The 17,594-nt window shown below is 49.0% G+C and overlaps 1 protein-coding gene across 6 annotated transcripts in view; it reads left to right on the forward strand.

The window, feature by feature from the left end:
• LOC138283660 (zinc finger protein 554-like) overlaps positions 1–17,594 on the forward strand; it is a 55,497-nt gene that overhangs the window by 16,991 nt on the left and 20,912 nt on the right. For all 6 annotated transcript variants that reach the window (XM_069221596.1, XM_069221597.1, XM_069221594.1 and 3 more), the window contains 3 exons: positions 5,002–5,106; positions 6,630–6,716; positions 12,330–12,443. In XM_069221596.1, the coding sequence (XP_069077697.1) occupies positions 5,002–5,106; positions 6,630–6,716; positions 12,330–12,443 (306 nt within the window). The remainder of the gene's footprint in view (positions 1–5,001; positions 5,107–6,629; positions 6,717–12,329; positions 12,444–17,594) is intronic.

Genomic DNA, 17,594 nt, shown 5'->3' on the forward strand with positions numbered 1-17,594 from the left:
GCACCCTGTTGTATTTTCGTACTCGGTGGCCAGTAGCTGCTTCCTGCCCTTCCATACTCTGGCGACCTCTGTGTAGTAAACATTGAAGGCAGGCTGTTGGTTCTCAAGGTCAATGTGTTCATAAAGAAACACCCTCGGCACCTGTTATTTCCAAAATAAGGAAGAAGCCAGATGCAATGATATAAACTATATACATGAGGTCAGAGGGTTCAAGCGAAGGGTTGTACTGCCTTCCGAAGTGCCGCTGACCACAATGTTACATGGAAACTGCTAGAATACAAGACTTAGAACAAGAGAGGTTCAGAGGCCACACTTGGAAAGTGGGGGCGACGGCTGGTTCCAAAAGGGGAACTGGCGATAGACCATGGAGAATGTCTAGTTAGGGGAAAAAATGGGACACTCGTTTGAAGGAAGGATGGGAGGTGCAGTCGGATGAATGATTCACATCTATCAGTGCGTGTCCCTCCGGGGCTTGAGTAATTGGTTGTGTGAGAAGCTGGCCTGGCTTGTAGTGGGTACCAGAGGTACTTACACCTTATACCAGGTTCTGTTATCCCTTATTAGTGTAGTCTAGGCATTGCCTAGAAGCCAGGCTGTCTTGGGGTAGCTGTGGATGAGCAGCCAAGGCTGAACTAGGAGACATGTAAAGCTTGTGATATACCATTGTAGTCACACAGTACTCACACACATGAAGGGAAATACTCAAGGTTAGAAAAATAAAGGTACTTTAGGTGACTGTAGGAGGCTGGCCTGGTTTGTGGTGGGTACCTACACCTTATACCAGGTCCAGGTATCCCTTATTAGTGCAATGTAGTCAATGTCTAGAAGCCAGGCTTTCTAGGGGTAGCTGTGGATGAGCAGCCAAGGCTGAACTAGGAGACATGCAAAGCTCCTGCAATACCACTGTGGTCACAATAAAAGACAATACTCAGTGTTACTAAAAAATAAAGGTAATTTATTTTAGTGACACAAGGCTAAAAAATATCCTAGAGGCAATACTCCTTCTGGAGGTAAGTGTTATGCACAATATATACACTGGTAAGCAAACAGACATATAATAGTGCAAACAATGAAAAACACAATAGATTGCTATAGGCCTAGGGGCAACACAAACCATATACTAAAATAGTGGAATGTGAATGTCGAATTCCCCCCCTAGGCAATACTAGTGTGTAGAAGGGCGCTGGGAGTGAAAGAAAACACCAAAGGTAAGTAAAGTACCCCACCACAGAGCCCAGGAAAGCAGGAGTAAAGTACAGCAAGTTACCTCAGGACACTACAAGTTGTGGTGAAGGATTATGCAAGAACCAAGCAAGACTGCAAGACACCAACAATGGATTTCAGGACCTGGAGCTCTGTGGAGAGAGGAGACTGAGTCCAGGAGTAACAGGAGCCCGTGCTAACCCGGATGAAGGTGCAAAAGTGGATTTTCCGGTTGGAAGAAAAGTACAGAAATGCACCAGATAAGACAGCTGTGGGGTCCTGCTTGGTGTAAGATGTTGCTGGATTCCGCCAACAAGCCTTGGTTCACACAAGAACGTGTTTTGCATCAAAGAGGAGCGGCCCAGACCCAGGAGGGACCAGGGGGTCTCAACTCGGACTGAGGAGACAGAGGGGGCTCTCAGCACTTCAGAGAGCCCTCAGAAGACCAGGCAGCACCCACGGGAGTCCCATGACAAAGGGCGGCCGTCGCAGCTCTACACAGAGGGATACCACGCCGCCGGAGAACAACTCCGGGAGCTGAGCATCGCAGGATGGAGTGCTGGGGACCTGGGCTACGCTGTGCACTAATACGTTTTGGAAGAAGTGCACAGAAACCGAAGGAGCTGCAGAAGACCCAATGCACAGGGGTACTGTCTGGCATGAGAGGCAAGCCCTTACCTCCACCAAATTCGGGCAGCTGGACCTTTGGACAGTCAGGATCACTTCGGTCCGCCACCTGTGTTCCAGGGATCATGCTCGTCGTCAGGAGAGGAGTCCCAGAGTACCAGTCTCGCTGCAGAGAGGTGCCTGCTGAAGCAGGGAAATGGCTTCATCACTGCACGGGAGATTCCTTCGATTCTTCCAGTGCAGGGTGAAGAAAGGCAGTCCTCCGAGCGTGCACAACCTGGAAACTGTTGCAGTTTCTGGCCTGAGCTGACGTTGCAGGACACAGTAGCCTTGCGGGATACTTTGTTGCAGTTACAGCAGTTCCTGGAGCAGTCTGTGGTTGACCTGAAGGTCAGAAGCTGATCCAGAGGATGCAAAGTATTCCTGGAGGAGTCTTGCGAACCGAATCTGCAGAAACACCCAGAGGAGAGACCCTAAATAGCCCTGAAAGGGGGATCGGCTACCTACCCAGGTATGCACCTATCAGGAGGGGTCTCTGACGTCACCTGCTGGCACTGGCCACTCAGATGCTCCCAGAGGGTCCCCACACCTTGGAATCCAAGATGGCTAACGCCAGGGACACTCTGGAGGAGCTCTGGGCACCACCCCTGGGGTGGTGAGGGACAGGGGTGTGGTCAGTCCCCTTTCCTTTGTCCAGTTTCACGCCAGTGCAGGGACTGGGGGTTCCTGAACCGGTGTAGACTGGATTATGCAAGGAGGGCACCATCTGTGCCCTTCAAAGCATTTCCAGAGGCTCTGGAAGGATACCCCTCCCAAGCATGTAACACCTATTTCCAATGGGAGAGGGTGTAAAACCCCTCTCCTAAAGGAAATGCATTGTTCCGCCTTCCTGGGATTGAGCTGCTCAATCCCCAGGAGAGCAGAAACCTGTCTGGGAGGTGGCAGCAGCTGGGGCTGCAGTGGAAACCTCTGAGAGCTGGTTTGGAAGTACTGGGGGTCCATGAGGAGCCCCGAGGGTGCATGTAATTGAACCTCACCCTCCTCCCTCCCCCCCCCCCCCCCCCCCCATACCAGAATTGGGGTTTCAATGTCACATGGCCATATTCAGAGTTACCATTGTGAAGCAACATATATGTAGTGCACATTTATAATGGTGTCCCCACACTCACGAACTCCGGGTAATTGGGCCTGGACAACGTGGGGTCACCTTTGCTAGTGCAAGGGTGCCCTCACACACAGTAACTTTGCACCTAGCCTTCAGTAACTGAAGGTTAGACATAGGTGACTTATAAGTTTCCTGGTGCAGTGAAAATGGCTGTGAAATAGTTTGTGCACTATTTCACTCTGGCTGCAGTGGCAGTCCTGTGAAAGGGATTGTCTGAGCTCCTTATGGGTGGCAAAAGAAATGCTGCAGCCCATATGGATCTCCTGGAAACCCAATACCCTGGGTACCTAGGTATGATATACCCGGGACTTATAAGGGGAGGGGTGGTGCAGTGTGCCAATCTGAATTGGAATATGGAGTCACTAAGCAATAGTGACAAATTTGGTAACCCAGGGAGCATAAGCACTGGAGTTCTGGTTAGCAGAACTCCAGTGACACAGTCAAGCATACCGACAACACACACATAGGCTACAAACAATGAGCACTGGGGTCCTGGCTAGCAGGATCCCAGTGAGACAGGCAAAACACACTGACAAACAGGCAGAAATTGGGGGTGTAACATGCCAAGAAAGATGGTACTTTTCTACATTGTGTCACCTCTGTACCTTTCACTCCAAGGCTTGAGTGATTGGTTGTGTCACCTCAGTACTTGTGTCTCTGATCCTTGTGAGATAGGGTGTGCCACCTCAGTACTTGCCACACCAAGGCTTGAGTGATTGGTTGTGTCACCTCAGTACTTGTGTCTCTGATCCTTGTGAGATAGGGTGTGCCACCTCAGTACTTGCCACACCAAGGCTTGAGTGATTGGTTGTGTCACCTCAGTACTTGTTACACCAAGGCTTGAGTGATTGGTTGTGTCACCTCAGTACTTGTGTCTCTGATCCTTGTGAGATAGGGTGTGTCACCTCAGTACTTGCCACAGCAAGGCTTGAGTGATTGGTTGTGTCACCTCAGTACTTGTCACTCCAAGGCTTGAGTGATTGGTTGTGTCACCTCAGTACTTGTGTCTCTGATCCTTGTGAGATAGGGTGTGTCACCTCAGTACTTGTTACACCAAGGCTTGAGTGATTGGGTGTGTCACCTCAGTACTTGTCACTCCAAGGCTTGAGTGATTGGTTGTGTCACCTCAGTACTTGTGTCTCTGATCCTTGTGAGATAGGGTGTGTCACCTCAGTACTTGTTACACCAAGGCTTGAGTGATTGGGTGTGTCACCTCAGTACTTGTCACTCCAAGGCTTGAGTGATTGGTTGTGTCACCTCAGTACTTGTGTCTCTGATCCTTGTGAGATAGGGTGTGTCACCTCAGTACTTGTTACACCAAGGCTTGAGTGATTGGTTGTGTCACCTCAGTACTTGTTACACCAAGGCTTGAGTGATTGGGTGTGTCACCTCAGTACTTGTTACACCAAGGCTTGAGTGATTGGGTGTGTCACCTCAGTACTTGTCACTCCAAGGCTTGAGTGATTGGTTGTGTCACCTCCGTACTTGTGTCTCTGATCCTTGTGAGATAGGGTGTGTCACCTCCGTACTTGCCACACCAAGGCTTGAGTGATTGGTTGTGTCACCTCAGTACTTGTTACACCAAGGCTTGAGTGATTGGTTGTGCCACCTCGGTACTTGTCACACCGAAGCTTGAGTGATTGGGTGTGTTGCCTCAGTACTTTTCACATAAAGGCTTGAGTGATTGGGTGTATCACCTCAGTAGTTGTCACACCAAGGCTTGAGTGATTGGTTGTGACACTGAGCAAGTAGCCAGGATCGGCTCCGGTTTCTCCAACCAGTGCCAAGTGGTGGTTCTGAATGATGAAGATAACATTATAGGTCTTGGTGCATCAGGTGGATGCAGAGTGTGGCTGCACTGACATGACCCCTGCCAGTGCTCTTTGGACGTACCATGTTTTCTGATTTCAAAGTACGGTTTTGGGGGAGAGGGAGAGAGACCGCATATGCAGAGCACACTGTAGTACATGCTCGGGAATTATACAGTGGTGTTTCTGTTGATGCAGGACGCGAGACGACCTTCGAAATGATATCGTCCGCCAGCATTAAAGTTGAAGGCGAGGCCCACCGCATAAGTTGTCCGGAACCTCAAAGCTCCAGTTGTCCTTCAGGTAAGAAAGTATACTATCTTTGGAATTAGGGGATCTCCCTTCCCTCTCTGCCCAGCCTTCATCTGCTTTCTTCTGATAATTATCCTCATTTGCTGCAGTCTGGTTATCCAGTCTGCTGTCTGACCGGGCTCCTGGTGTCGTGGGGCAGTGAGGGAAACCCTCTGCATGATTAGCCACCGGTGTAGAATCATCTAGCAGAATTACCTCTGCTAGGCTGGTAACGTGAAGCGGTAATTCCACTAGAGGACTCCTCGCCAGCTGAGAACCTTCCAAAGAAGTGTGATTTACCGCTACCTCCACAAATGGGAGCATCTTCTGGTAACATCCACTTTTATATAAGGTTTGTCGGGTGCGATTCATACTCAGATCTGGACACCTGTTGGACTCCAGCGTGCAGGCACTTTAGTTTATCAGTGTAGATCCACTTTGTGTTAACATATGTAAAGTCACCATTTTGCTAGTTGGTTTGTTAAGACTTAATATCCCACCCTTCTGGTGTAATGTTATGACTGATATGTTAGGAATTAATGGGCAGAGTTGTGTGCATGAGGAGGCAAACTTGCAAGATTGTCAATCTTCACAAACCTTTACCACCAGGGATGCGGTGCGCATTTAGTCTGTAAGTAGGATGGGGTTTGGGAGGACGCATCCCCAACACTGGCAGGTCTGGGGAGGGCTGGGGTTTGTTGTAATAATTCGTCAGTTGAAGGAAAAAAGTTAGCAAATGTAAATTTACACTCCTAAATGTGCATATTCTGCATATTTTACATGTGAGTATCGCTGAATTCATGAAACAATTCCAGAAGTAGTGCTGATGAATTTCCACTGTCACGGCCGGGACACAGTTCTGCAGGGCAGAGTTCTAACTTTGATGCCTTCATGATTTCGCTAATGGGTTCAGCTCAGAATGAGTCTTGGGGTCTGATTTGGAGCTCTCCGACCTGGTGCTCGAGCACCCGATGGTGCGCTCTGTTTCAAGTCGCACAACCGTCATGTTTCCTATAGCACTGCCCGTACTGGATCTGCCACCAGAAACGTTGCACCAGAGGACCTGGAGCCATCAGTGTAGGCACACCCGACCCTCTGCCCTACTTACCGCGGACAGTGCAATGAGTTTTTGGGTTCAGGTCACACCATCGGAGAAAACTCTGAGTATCTGGGTCATTTATAGTTGTATCTTCAAACGCCCACTTGCAAGTTTGTTTTTGGACGAGGGAGTGTAAGATGCGACAACCTGAAACATGATGGCTGCTCCCCAAACCGTCAGTGCCCTCAGAAGAGCCACTGAGAGTCCACAAATATCCGTAGGACCAGGGAGATCTCTTCATTTGGTGGGCGGTGGTCGAGCCAGGGTGGCTAAGGAAAGACCTCCACCACTCTGACGGACGGCAGCCACCTTCCAAAGTATACATCGGGCTGCTATGTCTATTTAAGAGCTTTACAAGATCCATAAAAGTTAACTTACTCCAAAGAGAGACGTAACACCACATTAAGGCAGATCTTCTACTGTGTTTCTTCACCAGGACGTCCTTTTCGTTTGTCTGAACCTGAAGTGAGGTTTGTGAGTCACAACGATGGCGGAAGAGAGGGCAACAGTACTGTCAAGTCAGGTAAATTACAAATATTCGACTTTCCTTACACAGCTGGGGGTCTTATTTCATAGTATAGCAATTCTAACCACTTACCCAACCCGTTAATAGACATTTTCATGATAAATGGCATTTACCCAGTAATGGAAACATCCACAGAATGTCTTTTTTTGCAGACATGCAAGTATTGCTTGTTGACTTGTCTCCAAGAGTGGAGAGATTCTTTTAACTTTCAGGCCTTTCTTCCCCACATCTTGACTTTTGACGATGCTTCACAGCTGTGTTCCACCTACCCAGCTCCCATCTTTCTTTCCATTGCTTTTTCCCTGGCCACACTACTCTTTCCTCCACCTCGCACCCTCCCCACTGGATATTTCCTTCTCTCCTTTGCTTGGTTTTGGGGGGAGGATCCTTCCAAAGCCCCGCCTTCTCCCATTTTGATAATTACATTCTTTTCCCATTCCCTCCTGCGCCTTCTCTTCTCTTTGTGGTGTCCTCATCTGATCTTATTTTTAACTTAACCCTCTGTGTACCATGCTTCTCGCTACCTCTGTCCCCTTACCTCTTTTCTTACCATTTAACCTTAAAACTATGGGTTTTAAATACTAAACTGTTTTGTGGTTGCAATTCATCTGATTATCCGAACCACAGACTTTGCAAATGCAAAACCGTGAAATGTGCACCGCAACCCCCCCCCCTCGTAATTCACATTGACATGTCAGAAGATTGTAACAAACCATTGATGAAATACTGACTCCTCATCCATTTTCTGGGTTCCCTCCAGTAGCCCCAGTACCGCTGCAGGTTCCCCAGTGTCTTTTACTAAGTCAGCATTTTCTTTTGAAAGTTGCCCCTGTCATTTTAAGGAACTGCTTTAAACAAGCATTGGCAAGGCCACTAGATCTTGCCTTTGGGAGTGATTGGTTTTGCCAGTAGTCATAGCCATGTGGTATCCTCAGCGCTGTGCAGCTTGGCTGAAAGAGGTAAACTAGGCGCTGTGACGCAGCGTGCATGCATCATTTTGCGGCCATGCACACGAGTCCCCACACAACTGCCCGTCTAGAAAATTATGTAGGCACGTTTGTTTCATTTTATTTACCATTCGGAGATGGACTGGTTAAAAAAAAACAAAAAGGACAAAAACGTTCCCCATTTTTTTTTTTTTCAAGTGCGGGTGGAAGAAGCTACAGAGAAGATGTGGGTGGGGAGGCAAGCCGGCGAATGGGGGAAGCAGCGAGGAAGGCTGAGGGCGAAGAACATGGACAAGAGCGCATCGTGGGGATGTGGGAAAGAAGCACGCAGGCAAGAGAGGAACTTTGGTGGAGAAAAGTACGAGAGAGGGTTTTCCTCCCTGTGCAGGAGGCAAAGGGGCAGTTAGGGGCTACTGGGCCACAGTCGTGGGGGTTGTGGTCTTTTGCTACTTTCGTCCCGGAGAACGCCTCACTATGGCTTCGCAAGCTGGGATAATTTCAACACTTTCCACACTTGACTCTATGGTAACAAGGCGAGCAATCGCAGGCTTGTCATGGAGGTTAGAGTGGGGGTTACTCTTCCTCGAGAATCAGAAATATCCCCCCAGCCCTCTTGTGCCAAGACTTGTTCGGTCTCTCACCATGTTTGTAGCCGCAGTGCTGGGCCACTTTTGGGCCCCCAGTGTAAGCGGATCTCATCGGCACATGGAAGCCTCCAGGTGGCAATACTCCTCTCAAGGGGGTGTGGCTGCTGGCCGTACAATGTGTCGTTCGACTAATCTAACAATAGATACCGCAGGCCTAGGAGAGGGATGGAAAATTACATTACATTATAGTATTTGTATCGAACCATGAAATCTATGGGTAAATGAAGCTGTACATCTGCTGAAAGAAATCTAATCAGTACCAGGTATGTGATAAATAGAAGAAAGTTGAGTTGTGTGTCTTTGTAAACAGATGGGCAGGGAATAACTCCGATATAACCGCCTACATTGTAGTTGGTGGGTGTGGGGCTCTGCCCCATGGTACCATGCTAATAACCAGGAACAATGTGCGAGGAGATGGAGGGCTGCTATCCAGGAGGCCTAGCTCATGGGAGGGCCAGCCATATATCTGCTTCCCAAAAAGTGAGGGGACACACTGTCAGGAAGTTGCAGAGTTAGAGGGGGAACACAGGCCCATTGTTACTAAGGGAGGGGTCCCCACATTTCAAATCATCCCCAGTGGAGTCGTGAATAATCCCTTGGTTATCATCTCTAGTGGGGGAGGTATAGTCTCTAGGCTCCTCTCCCACAACAGTCCAGTGTCGTCCCCACGTCTCAGCTACTGAATGTTTCTGAAGGTCTGTTTTCCTCTTGAGCTTTCGGGCAGAGCCCAGTTCAGGACCTCAGATCGCAGGTACCCAGTGGGGTAACCGAGGGTGAATTCCATCTACAAGCAACCTCCCTCTTTGCTACAAGGAGTGGGCTGCAGCTTTACATTTTGTTTTGGGCGATGAAAAACCCTGAGCTCATGTTTCCAGGTGGATAGCAAGGCAGACCTGTGCAGGAGGCCAGGGAGCAGCAGATACAAATCCAGTAGAGAGAGAGGTTTGCTCCATAGTATATGTTGAAATCTGCAGCTAATCGAGTGCAACATGGACAAGAAGAGGTGACCCCAGTGAATATTCTGTTTGTTGCCAGGGATAGGCAGGCCCGGTGCAGATTAAAGGACTGTGTGGGTATCCAGTAGGCTTTGACCACTCCTTCTCATGCTATACCCTTGCAACAAGGGATTCTGAGATTTATAGACTCCCTCCATCTTGTAGTCTGGTCCAGACTGTGGGCTTGTAAAATGGAACCCGCAGGCCTGTGTCACTCAAGCATGTCCCAGCATGTAGCCTTAAGGATTCTGTGTTCATCATGACTGTAGGAAAGTACCATCTTTCTTGGCATGTTACCCCCAATTTCTGTCTGTCAGTGTGTTTTTACTGTCTCACGGGGATCCTGCTAGCCAGGACCCCAGTGCTCATAGTTTATGGCCTATATGTCCGTGTGTTTTACTGTGTCAGTATGCTTGACTGTCACTGGAGTTCTACTAACCAGAACTCCAGTGCTTATGCTCTCTCTCTTACCAAATTTGTCACTATAGCTATATAATTCGGATTGGCACACTGGACCCCCTCAATCCCCCATGCCCCCCCTCCCACCGTTATAAGTCCATAGTTTGTTTCCAGGAGATCCATATGGGCTGCAGCATTTCTTTTACCACCCATAAGGAGCTCAGACAATCCTTTTCACAGTCCTGCCACTGCAGCCGGAGTGAAATAGTGTACAAACTATTTCACAGCCATTGTCACTGCACCAGGTAACTTATAAGTCACCTATGTCTAACCTTCATTTACTGAAGGCTAGGTGCAAAGTTACTGTGTGTGAGGGCACCCTTGCACTAGCGAAGGTGCCACCCGCATTGTCCAGGACCAATTTCCAGGATTTCATGAGTGTGAGGACGCCATAATATGTGTGCACTACATATGTCAATACATATATGTAACTTCACAATGGTAACTCCTAATATGGCCATGTGAGGTGTCTAAGATTATGGACTTGAACTCCCATTCCAAATCTGGTATTGGGGGGGGGGTAATTCCATGCACCCCGGGGGCTCTACCAGGGACCCCCCAGTACTGTCAAACCAGCTCTCTGAGGTTTCCACTGCAGCCCCAGCTGCTGCCCTCTCACACACAGGTTTCTGCTCTCCTGGGGCTTGAGCAGCTCAATCCCAGGAAGGCAGAACAATGCATTTCCTTTAGGAGAGGGGTGTTACACCCTTTCCCTTTGGAAATAGGTGTTACAGGCATGGGAGGGGTATCCTCCCAGAAATAGCCCTGAAAGGGGGGGGGGGGGGGGAATGGGTCACCTTACCAGGTAAGCACCTATCATGAGGGGTCTCTGACGTCACCTGCTGGCACTGGCCACTCAGATGCTCGCAGAGTGCCCTACCAACTTGAAATCCAAGATGGCAAAACCCAGGGACACTCTGGAAGAGCTCTGGGCCCCACCCCTGGAGTGGAGATGGACAGGGGAGTGACCACTCCCCTTTCCTTTGTCCAGTTTCACGCCAGAGCAGAGATTGGGGGGGGGGGGGGTCCCTTAACCAGTGTAGACTGGATTATGCAAAAAGGGAAACATCTGTGCCCTTCAAAACATTTCCAGAGGCTCTGGGAGTATACCCCTCCCATGCCTGTTACACCCTCTCCCTTTGGAAATAGGTATAACACCCCTCTCCTAAAGTCCTAAAGGAAATGCTTTGTTCTACCTTCAGAGGGCAGAAGTCTGTCTGTGAGGTGGCAGCAGCTGGGGCTGCAGTGGAAACCTCAGAAGGCTGGAATGGCAGTACAGGGGGGGTCCACTCTGGAGCCCCCAGTGTGCATGGCATTGTGCAACCAATACTGGAATCAGTATTGGGGTACAATTCCCAGTTGTTGGACACCTTACTTGCCCATATTCAGAGTTACCATTGTGAAGCTGTGCTTAGGTATTGACCTATGTACAATGCACACTTAAAATGGTGTCCCCGCTCTCACAAAGTCTGGGAAAAGGGCCTGGACAACGTGGGGGCAGCTCTGGTAGTGCAGGGATGCCCTTATACACAGGTACTTTGCATCCAGCCTTCAGGGTTGGTAGACCTGATATATAGGTGACTTATAAGTGACCTGGTGCTGTGAATATGACTGTGAAATAGTGCATGTACTATTTCACTCAGGCTGCAATGGCAGTCCTGTAGAAGCCTTTGTATGGGCTCCTTATGGGTGGCAAAAGAAATGCTGCAGCCCATAAGGATCCCCTGGAACCCCAAAGTCCTTGGTACCTATGAACCATATACTAGGGACTTATGAAGGGGGGGGGGGGGGGTCCAGTGTGCCAATCTGGAGTGAAATACTGAGTCACTAGTATGTAGTGACCAATTTAGAAACCGAGAGCATGAGTACCGGAGTTCTGGTTAGCAGAGCCTCAGTGACAGTCAAAAAACACACTGACATCAGGCAGAAATTAGGGGTAACATGCCAAAAAGAGTGTACTTTCCTACAAACATGCACTCTTATATACTGCGAAAGTGAGCAGCGAATGAAGGAACACAAGTAGAGAGGACATGCTCCTGGGGAGGGACAGACCCATGAGGGACAAGGCATGCCATTGAGTAAGAGGCGAGCAACCACAAATGAAAATAACTCCAGCCAGTGTTAAGCAGTGAGCAGACTCTCAGCAGACACACCGCTTGCGCTGTCTGCTAGGTGTGACCTAAACATGTTGGCATGCAGGGAGGGAGGGCTGCTGTCTCTCCCAGGCCTCAGTCTTTGCATTTGCAGGTATTCCGATGGAGTTGCAAAGCCTTCTGCCTCATTGACATGCTTACGTATAGTACGTTTTCATTGTTTGCCCAGAGCTATGAATTTAATTTCCTGACTAATATTGAACGTGTAAATGCTTTGACCTGTGCGGATGGAATAATTAATCTAAGCTGCTGCATTAAAGGCTTGATGTTGTGACTTTGCATTCGTATCTACATCAGAGATCAAAACATCTTTCCTCTGAAGACTGTTGATTTACAATTGAAATTAGACCATTAAACTATATCATTTTTCTTTTATAAGTTCTGTAATAATTTTCACTTCATTTTATAGAGCCCACATCTTTTAATTCTGGGGACTTTTCAAGGAAGGAGGAAGAGCAAAGGACCATTGCAATGGATTATATTGGTGCAGGAGCGCATAGAAGAAAGGCTGGTTCCACCTCAGGTAAATCATGAATGAACAGACAATCTGTGGCGGTTTCAGCGTTGGAAAATTACACATGAGCCAGAGGACACGGTGCATGTCCTTCACTGCTCCAGTGAATTACACAAGAGCCAGAGGACACGGTACATGTCCTTCACTGCTCCAGTGAATTACACATGAGCCAGAGGAGACGGTGCATGTCCTTCGCTGCTCCAGTGAATTACACATGAGCCAGAGGAGACGGTGCATGTCCTTCGCTGCTCCAGTGAATTACACATGAGCCAGAGGAGACGGTGCATGTCCTTCACTGCTCCAGTGAATTACACATGAGCCAGAGGACACGGTGCATGTCCTTCACAGCCCCAGTGAATTACACATGAGCCAGAGGACACTGCATGTCCTTCACAGCTCCAGTGAATTACACATGAGCCAGAGGAGACGGTGCATGTCCTTCACTGCTCCAATGAATTACACATGACTCCGAGGACACAGTGAATGTCCTTCACAGCACCAGTGAATTACACATGAGCAAGAGGACACGGTGCATGTCCTTCTCAGCCCCAGTGAATTACACATGAGCCAGAGGAGACGGTGCATGTCCTTCGCTGCTCCAGTGAATTACACATGAGCCAGAGGAGACGGTGCATGTCCTTCGCTGCTCCAGTGAATTACACATGAGCCAGAGGAGACGGTGCATGTCCTTCACTGCTCCAGTGAATTACACATGAGCCAGAGGACACGGTGCATGTCCTTCACAGCCCCAGTGAATTACACATGAGCCAGAGGACACTGCATGTCCTTCACAGCTCCAGTGAATTACACATGAGCCAGAGGAGACGGTGCATGTCCTTCACTGCTCCAATGAATTACACATGACTCCGAGGACACAGTGAATGTCCTTCACAGCACCAGTGAATTACACATGAGCAAGAGGACACGGTGCATGTCCTTCTCAGCCCCAGTGAATTACACATGAGCCAGAGGAGACGGTGCATGTCCTTCACTGCTCCAGTGAATTACACATGAGCCAGAGGAGACAGTGCATGTCCTTCACTGCTCCAGTGAATTACACATAAGCAAGAGGACACGGTGCATGTCCTTCACAGCTCCAGTGAATTACACATGACCCAGAGGACACGGTGCATGTCCTTCACTGCTCCAGTGAATTACACATGAGCCAGAGGAGACGGTGCATGTCCTTCACTGCTCCAGTGAATTACACATGACTCAGAGGACACAGTGAATGTCCTTCACAGCTCCAGTGAATTACACATAAGCAAGAGGACACGGTGCATGTCCTTCACAGCCCCAGTGAATTACACATGACCCAGAGGAGACCGTGCATGTCCTTCACAGCTCCAGTGAATTACACATGACCCAGAGGACACGGTGCATGTCCTTCACTGCTCCAGTGAATTACACATGAGCCAGAGGAGACTGTGCATGTCCTTCACTGCTCCAGTGAATTACACATGACCCAGAGGACACAGTGAATGTCCTTCACAGCACCAGTGAATTACACATGAGCAAGAGGACACGGTGCATGTCCTTCTCAGCCCCAGTGAATTACACATGAGCCAGAGGAGACGGTGCATGTCCTTCACTGCTCCAGTGAATTACACATGAGCCAGAGGAGACAGTGCATGTCCTTCACTGCTCCAGTGAATTACACATAAGCAAGAGGACACGGTGCATGTCCTTCACAGCTCCAGTGAATTACACATGACCCAGAGGACACGGTGCATGTCCTTCACTGCTCCAGTGAATTACACATGAGCCAGAGGAGACGGTGCATGTCCTTCACTGCTCCAGTGAATTACACATGACTCAGAGGACACAGTGAATGTCCTTCACAGCTCCAGTGAATTACACATAAGCAAGAGGACACGGTGCATGTCCTTCACAGCCCCAGTGAATTACACATGACCCAGAGGAGACCGTGCATGTCCTTCACAGCTCCAGTGAATTACACATGACCCAGAGGACACGGTGCATGTCCTTCACTGCTCCAGTGAATTACACATGAGCCAGAGGAGACTGTGCATGTCCTTCACTGCTCCAGTGAATTACACATGACCCAGAGGACACAGTGAATGTCCTTCACAGCTCCAGTGAATTACACATGAGCAAGAGGACACGGTGCATGTCCTTCACTGCTCCAATGAATTACACATGACTCAGAGGACACAGTGAATGTCCTTCACAGCACCAGTGAATTACACATGAGCAAGAGGAGAGGACACGGTGCATGTCCTTCTCAGCCCCAGTGAATTACACATGAGCCAGAGGAGACGGTGCATGTCCTTCACTGCTCCAGTGAATTACACATGAGCCAGAGGAGACGGTGCATGTCCTTCACTGCTCCAGTGAATTACACATGAGCCAGAGGAGACGGTGCATGTCCTTCACTGCTCCAGTGAATTACACATGAGCCAGAGGAGACGGTGCATGTCCTTCACTGCTCCAGTGAATTACACATGAGCCAGAGGAGACGGTGCATGTCCTTCACTGCTCCAGTGAATTACACATGACTCAGAGGACACAGTGAATGTCCTTCACAGCTCCAGTGAATTACACATAAGCAAGAGGACACGGTGCATGTCCTTCACAGCCCCAGTGAATTACACATGACCCAGAGGAGACCGTGCATGTCCTTCACAGCCCCAGTGAATTACACATGACCCAGAGGAGACCGTGCATGTCCTTCACAGCTCCAGTGAATTACACATGAGCCAGAGGAGACTGCATCTCCTTCACAGCTCCAGTGAATTACACATGACCCAGAGGAGACGGTGCATGTCCTTCACTGCTCCAGTGAATTACACATGAGCCAGAGGGCACGGTGCATGTCCTTCACTGCTCCAGTGAATTACACATGAGCCAGAGGGCACGGTGCACGTCCTTCACAGCTCCAGTGAATTACACATGAGCCAGAGGACACGGTGCACATCCTTCACAGCTCCAGTGAATTACACATGAGCCAGAGGACACGGTGCACGTCCTTCACAGGTCCAGTGAATTACACATGAGCCAGAGGGGACGGTGCACGTCCTTCACAGGTCCAGTGAATTACACATGAGCCAGAGGGGACGGTGCATGTCCTTCACAGGTCCAGTGAATTACACATGTGCTGAACAGTAAATGAATGAGTAGTCACAGCTCTGGTAGGATATACCGGATTCAGAACTGACGGCTCGTAACAACTGCAGTAAATTATACATGACCCAAACAGACAACCCAAGGCCTTACTTACCACAGATATACTCCAAGTGACATACCGTGCGTGGTTTTATTTGGATATGTGTGTGACTTAAGGGAAAACAAAAACTGAGAAACCACTTTTGAGGAAATGATTGAAAACCAATTTTAAGGAAAGACCATTTTAAAGAAATACAGACCAACAAATATTAAAGGAAACATTTTTCAGAACCCACCCACTCTAGTCAGGGCAAAGAAGTTACGCACCGAGAACTCCTACTCACCCCCTTGGTAGCTGGCACGAGCATTCAGGCCTATCCCAGAAGCAATGTCTAATGCGTTTGCACAACACATGTGGCACAAACACACCACAAAGGAAACGCTACAACAAGTTATACAAAAATAAACTGTATTGCATAAAACATCATTAGACCAAGCACAACATTTATCAGTAACACCACGCTACACGAGCAGTTGTCAGAACATTACACAGGTTATTAGTACTCTGCGAAAGCAAGCAGTAGTCGGGTGTGAGAAAGTAGCCTCTTTCTAGCCTTGTTACCCCCACTTTTGGCCTGTTTGTGAGTATATGTCAGGGTGTTTTTACTGTCTCACTGGGATCCTGCTAGCCAGGGCCCAGTGCTCATAGTGAAAACCCTATGTTTTCAGTATGTTTGTTATGTGTCACTGGGACCCTGCTAGTCAGGACCCCAGTGCTCATAAGTTTGTGGCCTATATGTATGTGCTCCCTGTGTGATGCCTAACTGTCTCACTGAGGCTCTGCTAACCAGAACCTCAGTGGTTATGCTCTCTCATTTCTTTCCAAATTGTCACTAACAGGCTAGTGACCATTTTTTACCAATTTACATTGGCTTACTGGAACACCCTTATAATTCCCTAGTATATGGTACTGAGGTACCCAGGGTATTGGGGTTCCAGGAGATCCCTATGGGCTGCAGCATTTCTTTTGCCACCCATAGGGAGCTCTGACAATTCTTACACAGGCCTGCCACTGCAGCCTGAGTGAAATAACGTCCACGTTATTTCACAGCCATTTTACACTGCACTTAAGTAACTTATAAGTCACCTATATGTCTAACCTTTACCTGGTAAAGGTTAGGTGCAAAGTTACTTAGTGTGAGGGCACCCTGGCACTAGCCAAGGTGCCACCACATTGTTCAGGGCCAATTTCCCTGACTTTGTGAGTGCGGGGACACCATTACACGCGTGCACTACATATAGGTCACTACCTATATGTAGCTTCACAATGGTAACTCCGAATATGGCCATGTAACATGTCTATGATCATGGAATTGCCCCCTCTATGCCATCCTGGCATAGTTGGCACAATCCCATGATCCCAGTGGTCTGTAGCACAGACCCTGGTACTGCCAAACTGCCCTTCCTGGGGTTTCACTGCAGCTGCTGCTGCTGCCAACCCCTCAGACAGGCATCTGCCCTCCTGGGGTCCAGCCAGGCCTGGCCCAGAATGGCAGAACAAAGAACTTCCTCTGAGAGAGGGTGTGACACCCTCTCCCTTTGGAAAATGGTGTGAAGGTAGGGGAGGAGTAGCCTCCCCCAGCCTCTGGAAATGCTTTCTTGGGCACAGATGTGCCCAATTCTGCATAAGCCAGTCTACACCGGTTCAGGGGACCCCTTAGCCCTGCTCTGGCGCGAAACTGGACAAAGAAAAGGGGAGTGACCACTCCCCTGACCTGCACCTCCCCTGGGAGGTGTCCAGAGCTCCTCCAGTGTGCTCCAGACCTGTGCCATCTTGGAAACAGAGGTGCTGCTGGCACACTGGACTGCTCTGAGTGGCCAGTGCCACCAGGTGACGTCAGAGACTCCTTGTGATAGGCTCCTTCAGGTGTTGCTAGCCTATCCTCTCTCCTAGGTAGCCAAACCCTCTTTTCTGGCTATTTAGGGTCTCTGTCTCTGGGGAAACATTAGATAACGAATGCAAGAGCTCAGCCG

This window comes from Pleurodeles waltl, chromosome 3_1 (assembly GCF_031143425.1).
Source record: "Pleurodeles waltl isolate 20211129_DDA chromosome 3_1, aPleWal1.hap1.20221129, whole genome shotgun sequence".
In the NCBI taxonomy this organism is placed as follows: Eukaryota; Metazoa; Chordata; class Amphibia; order Caudata; family Salamandridae; genus Pleurodeles; species Pleurodeles waltl.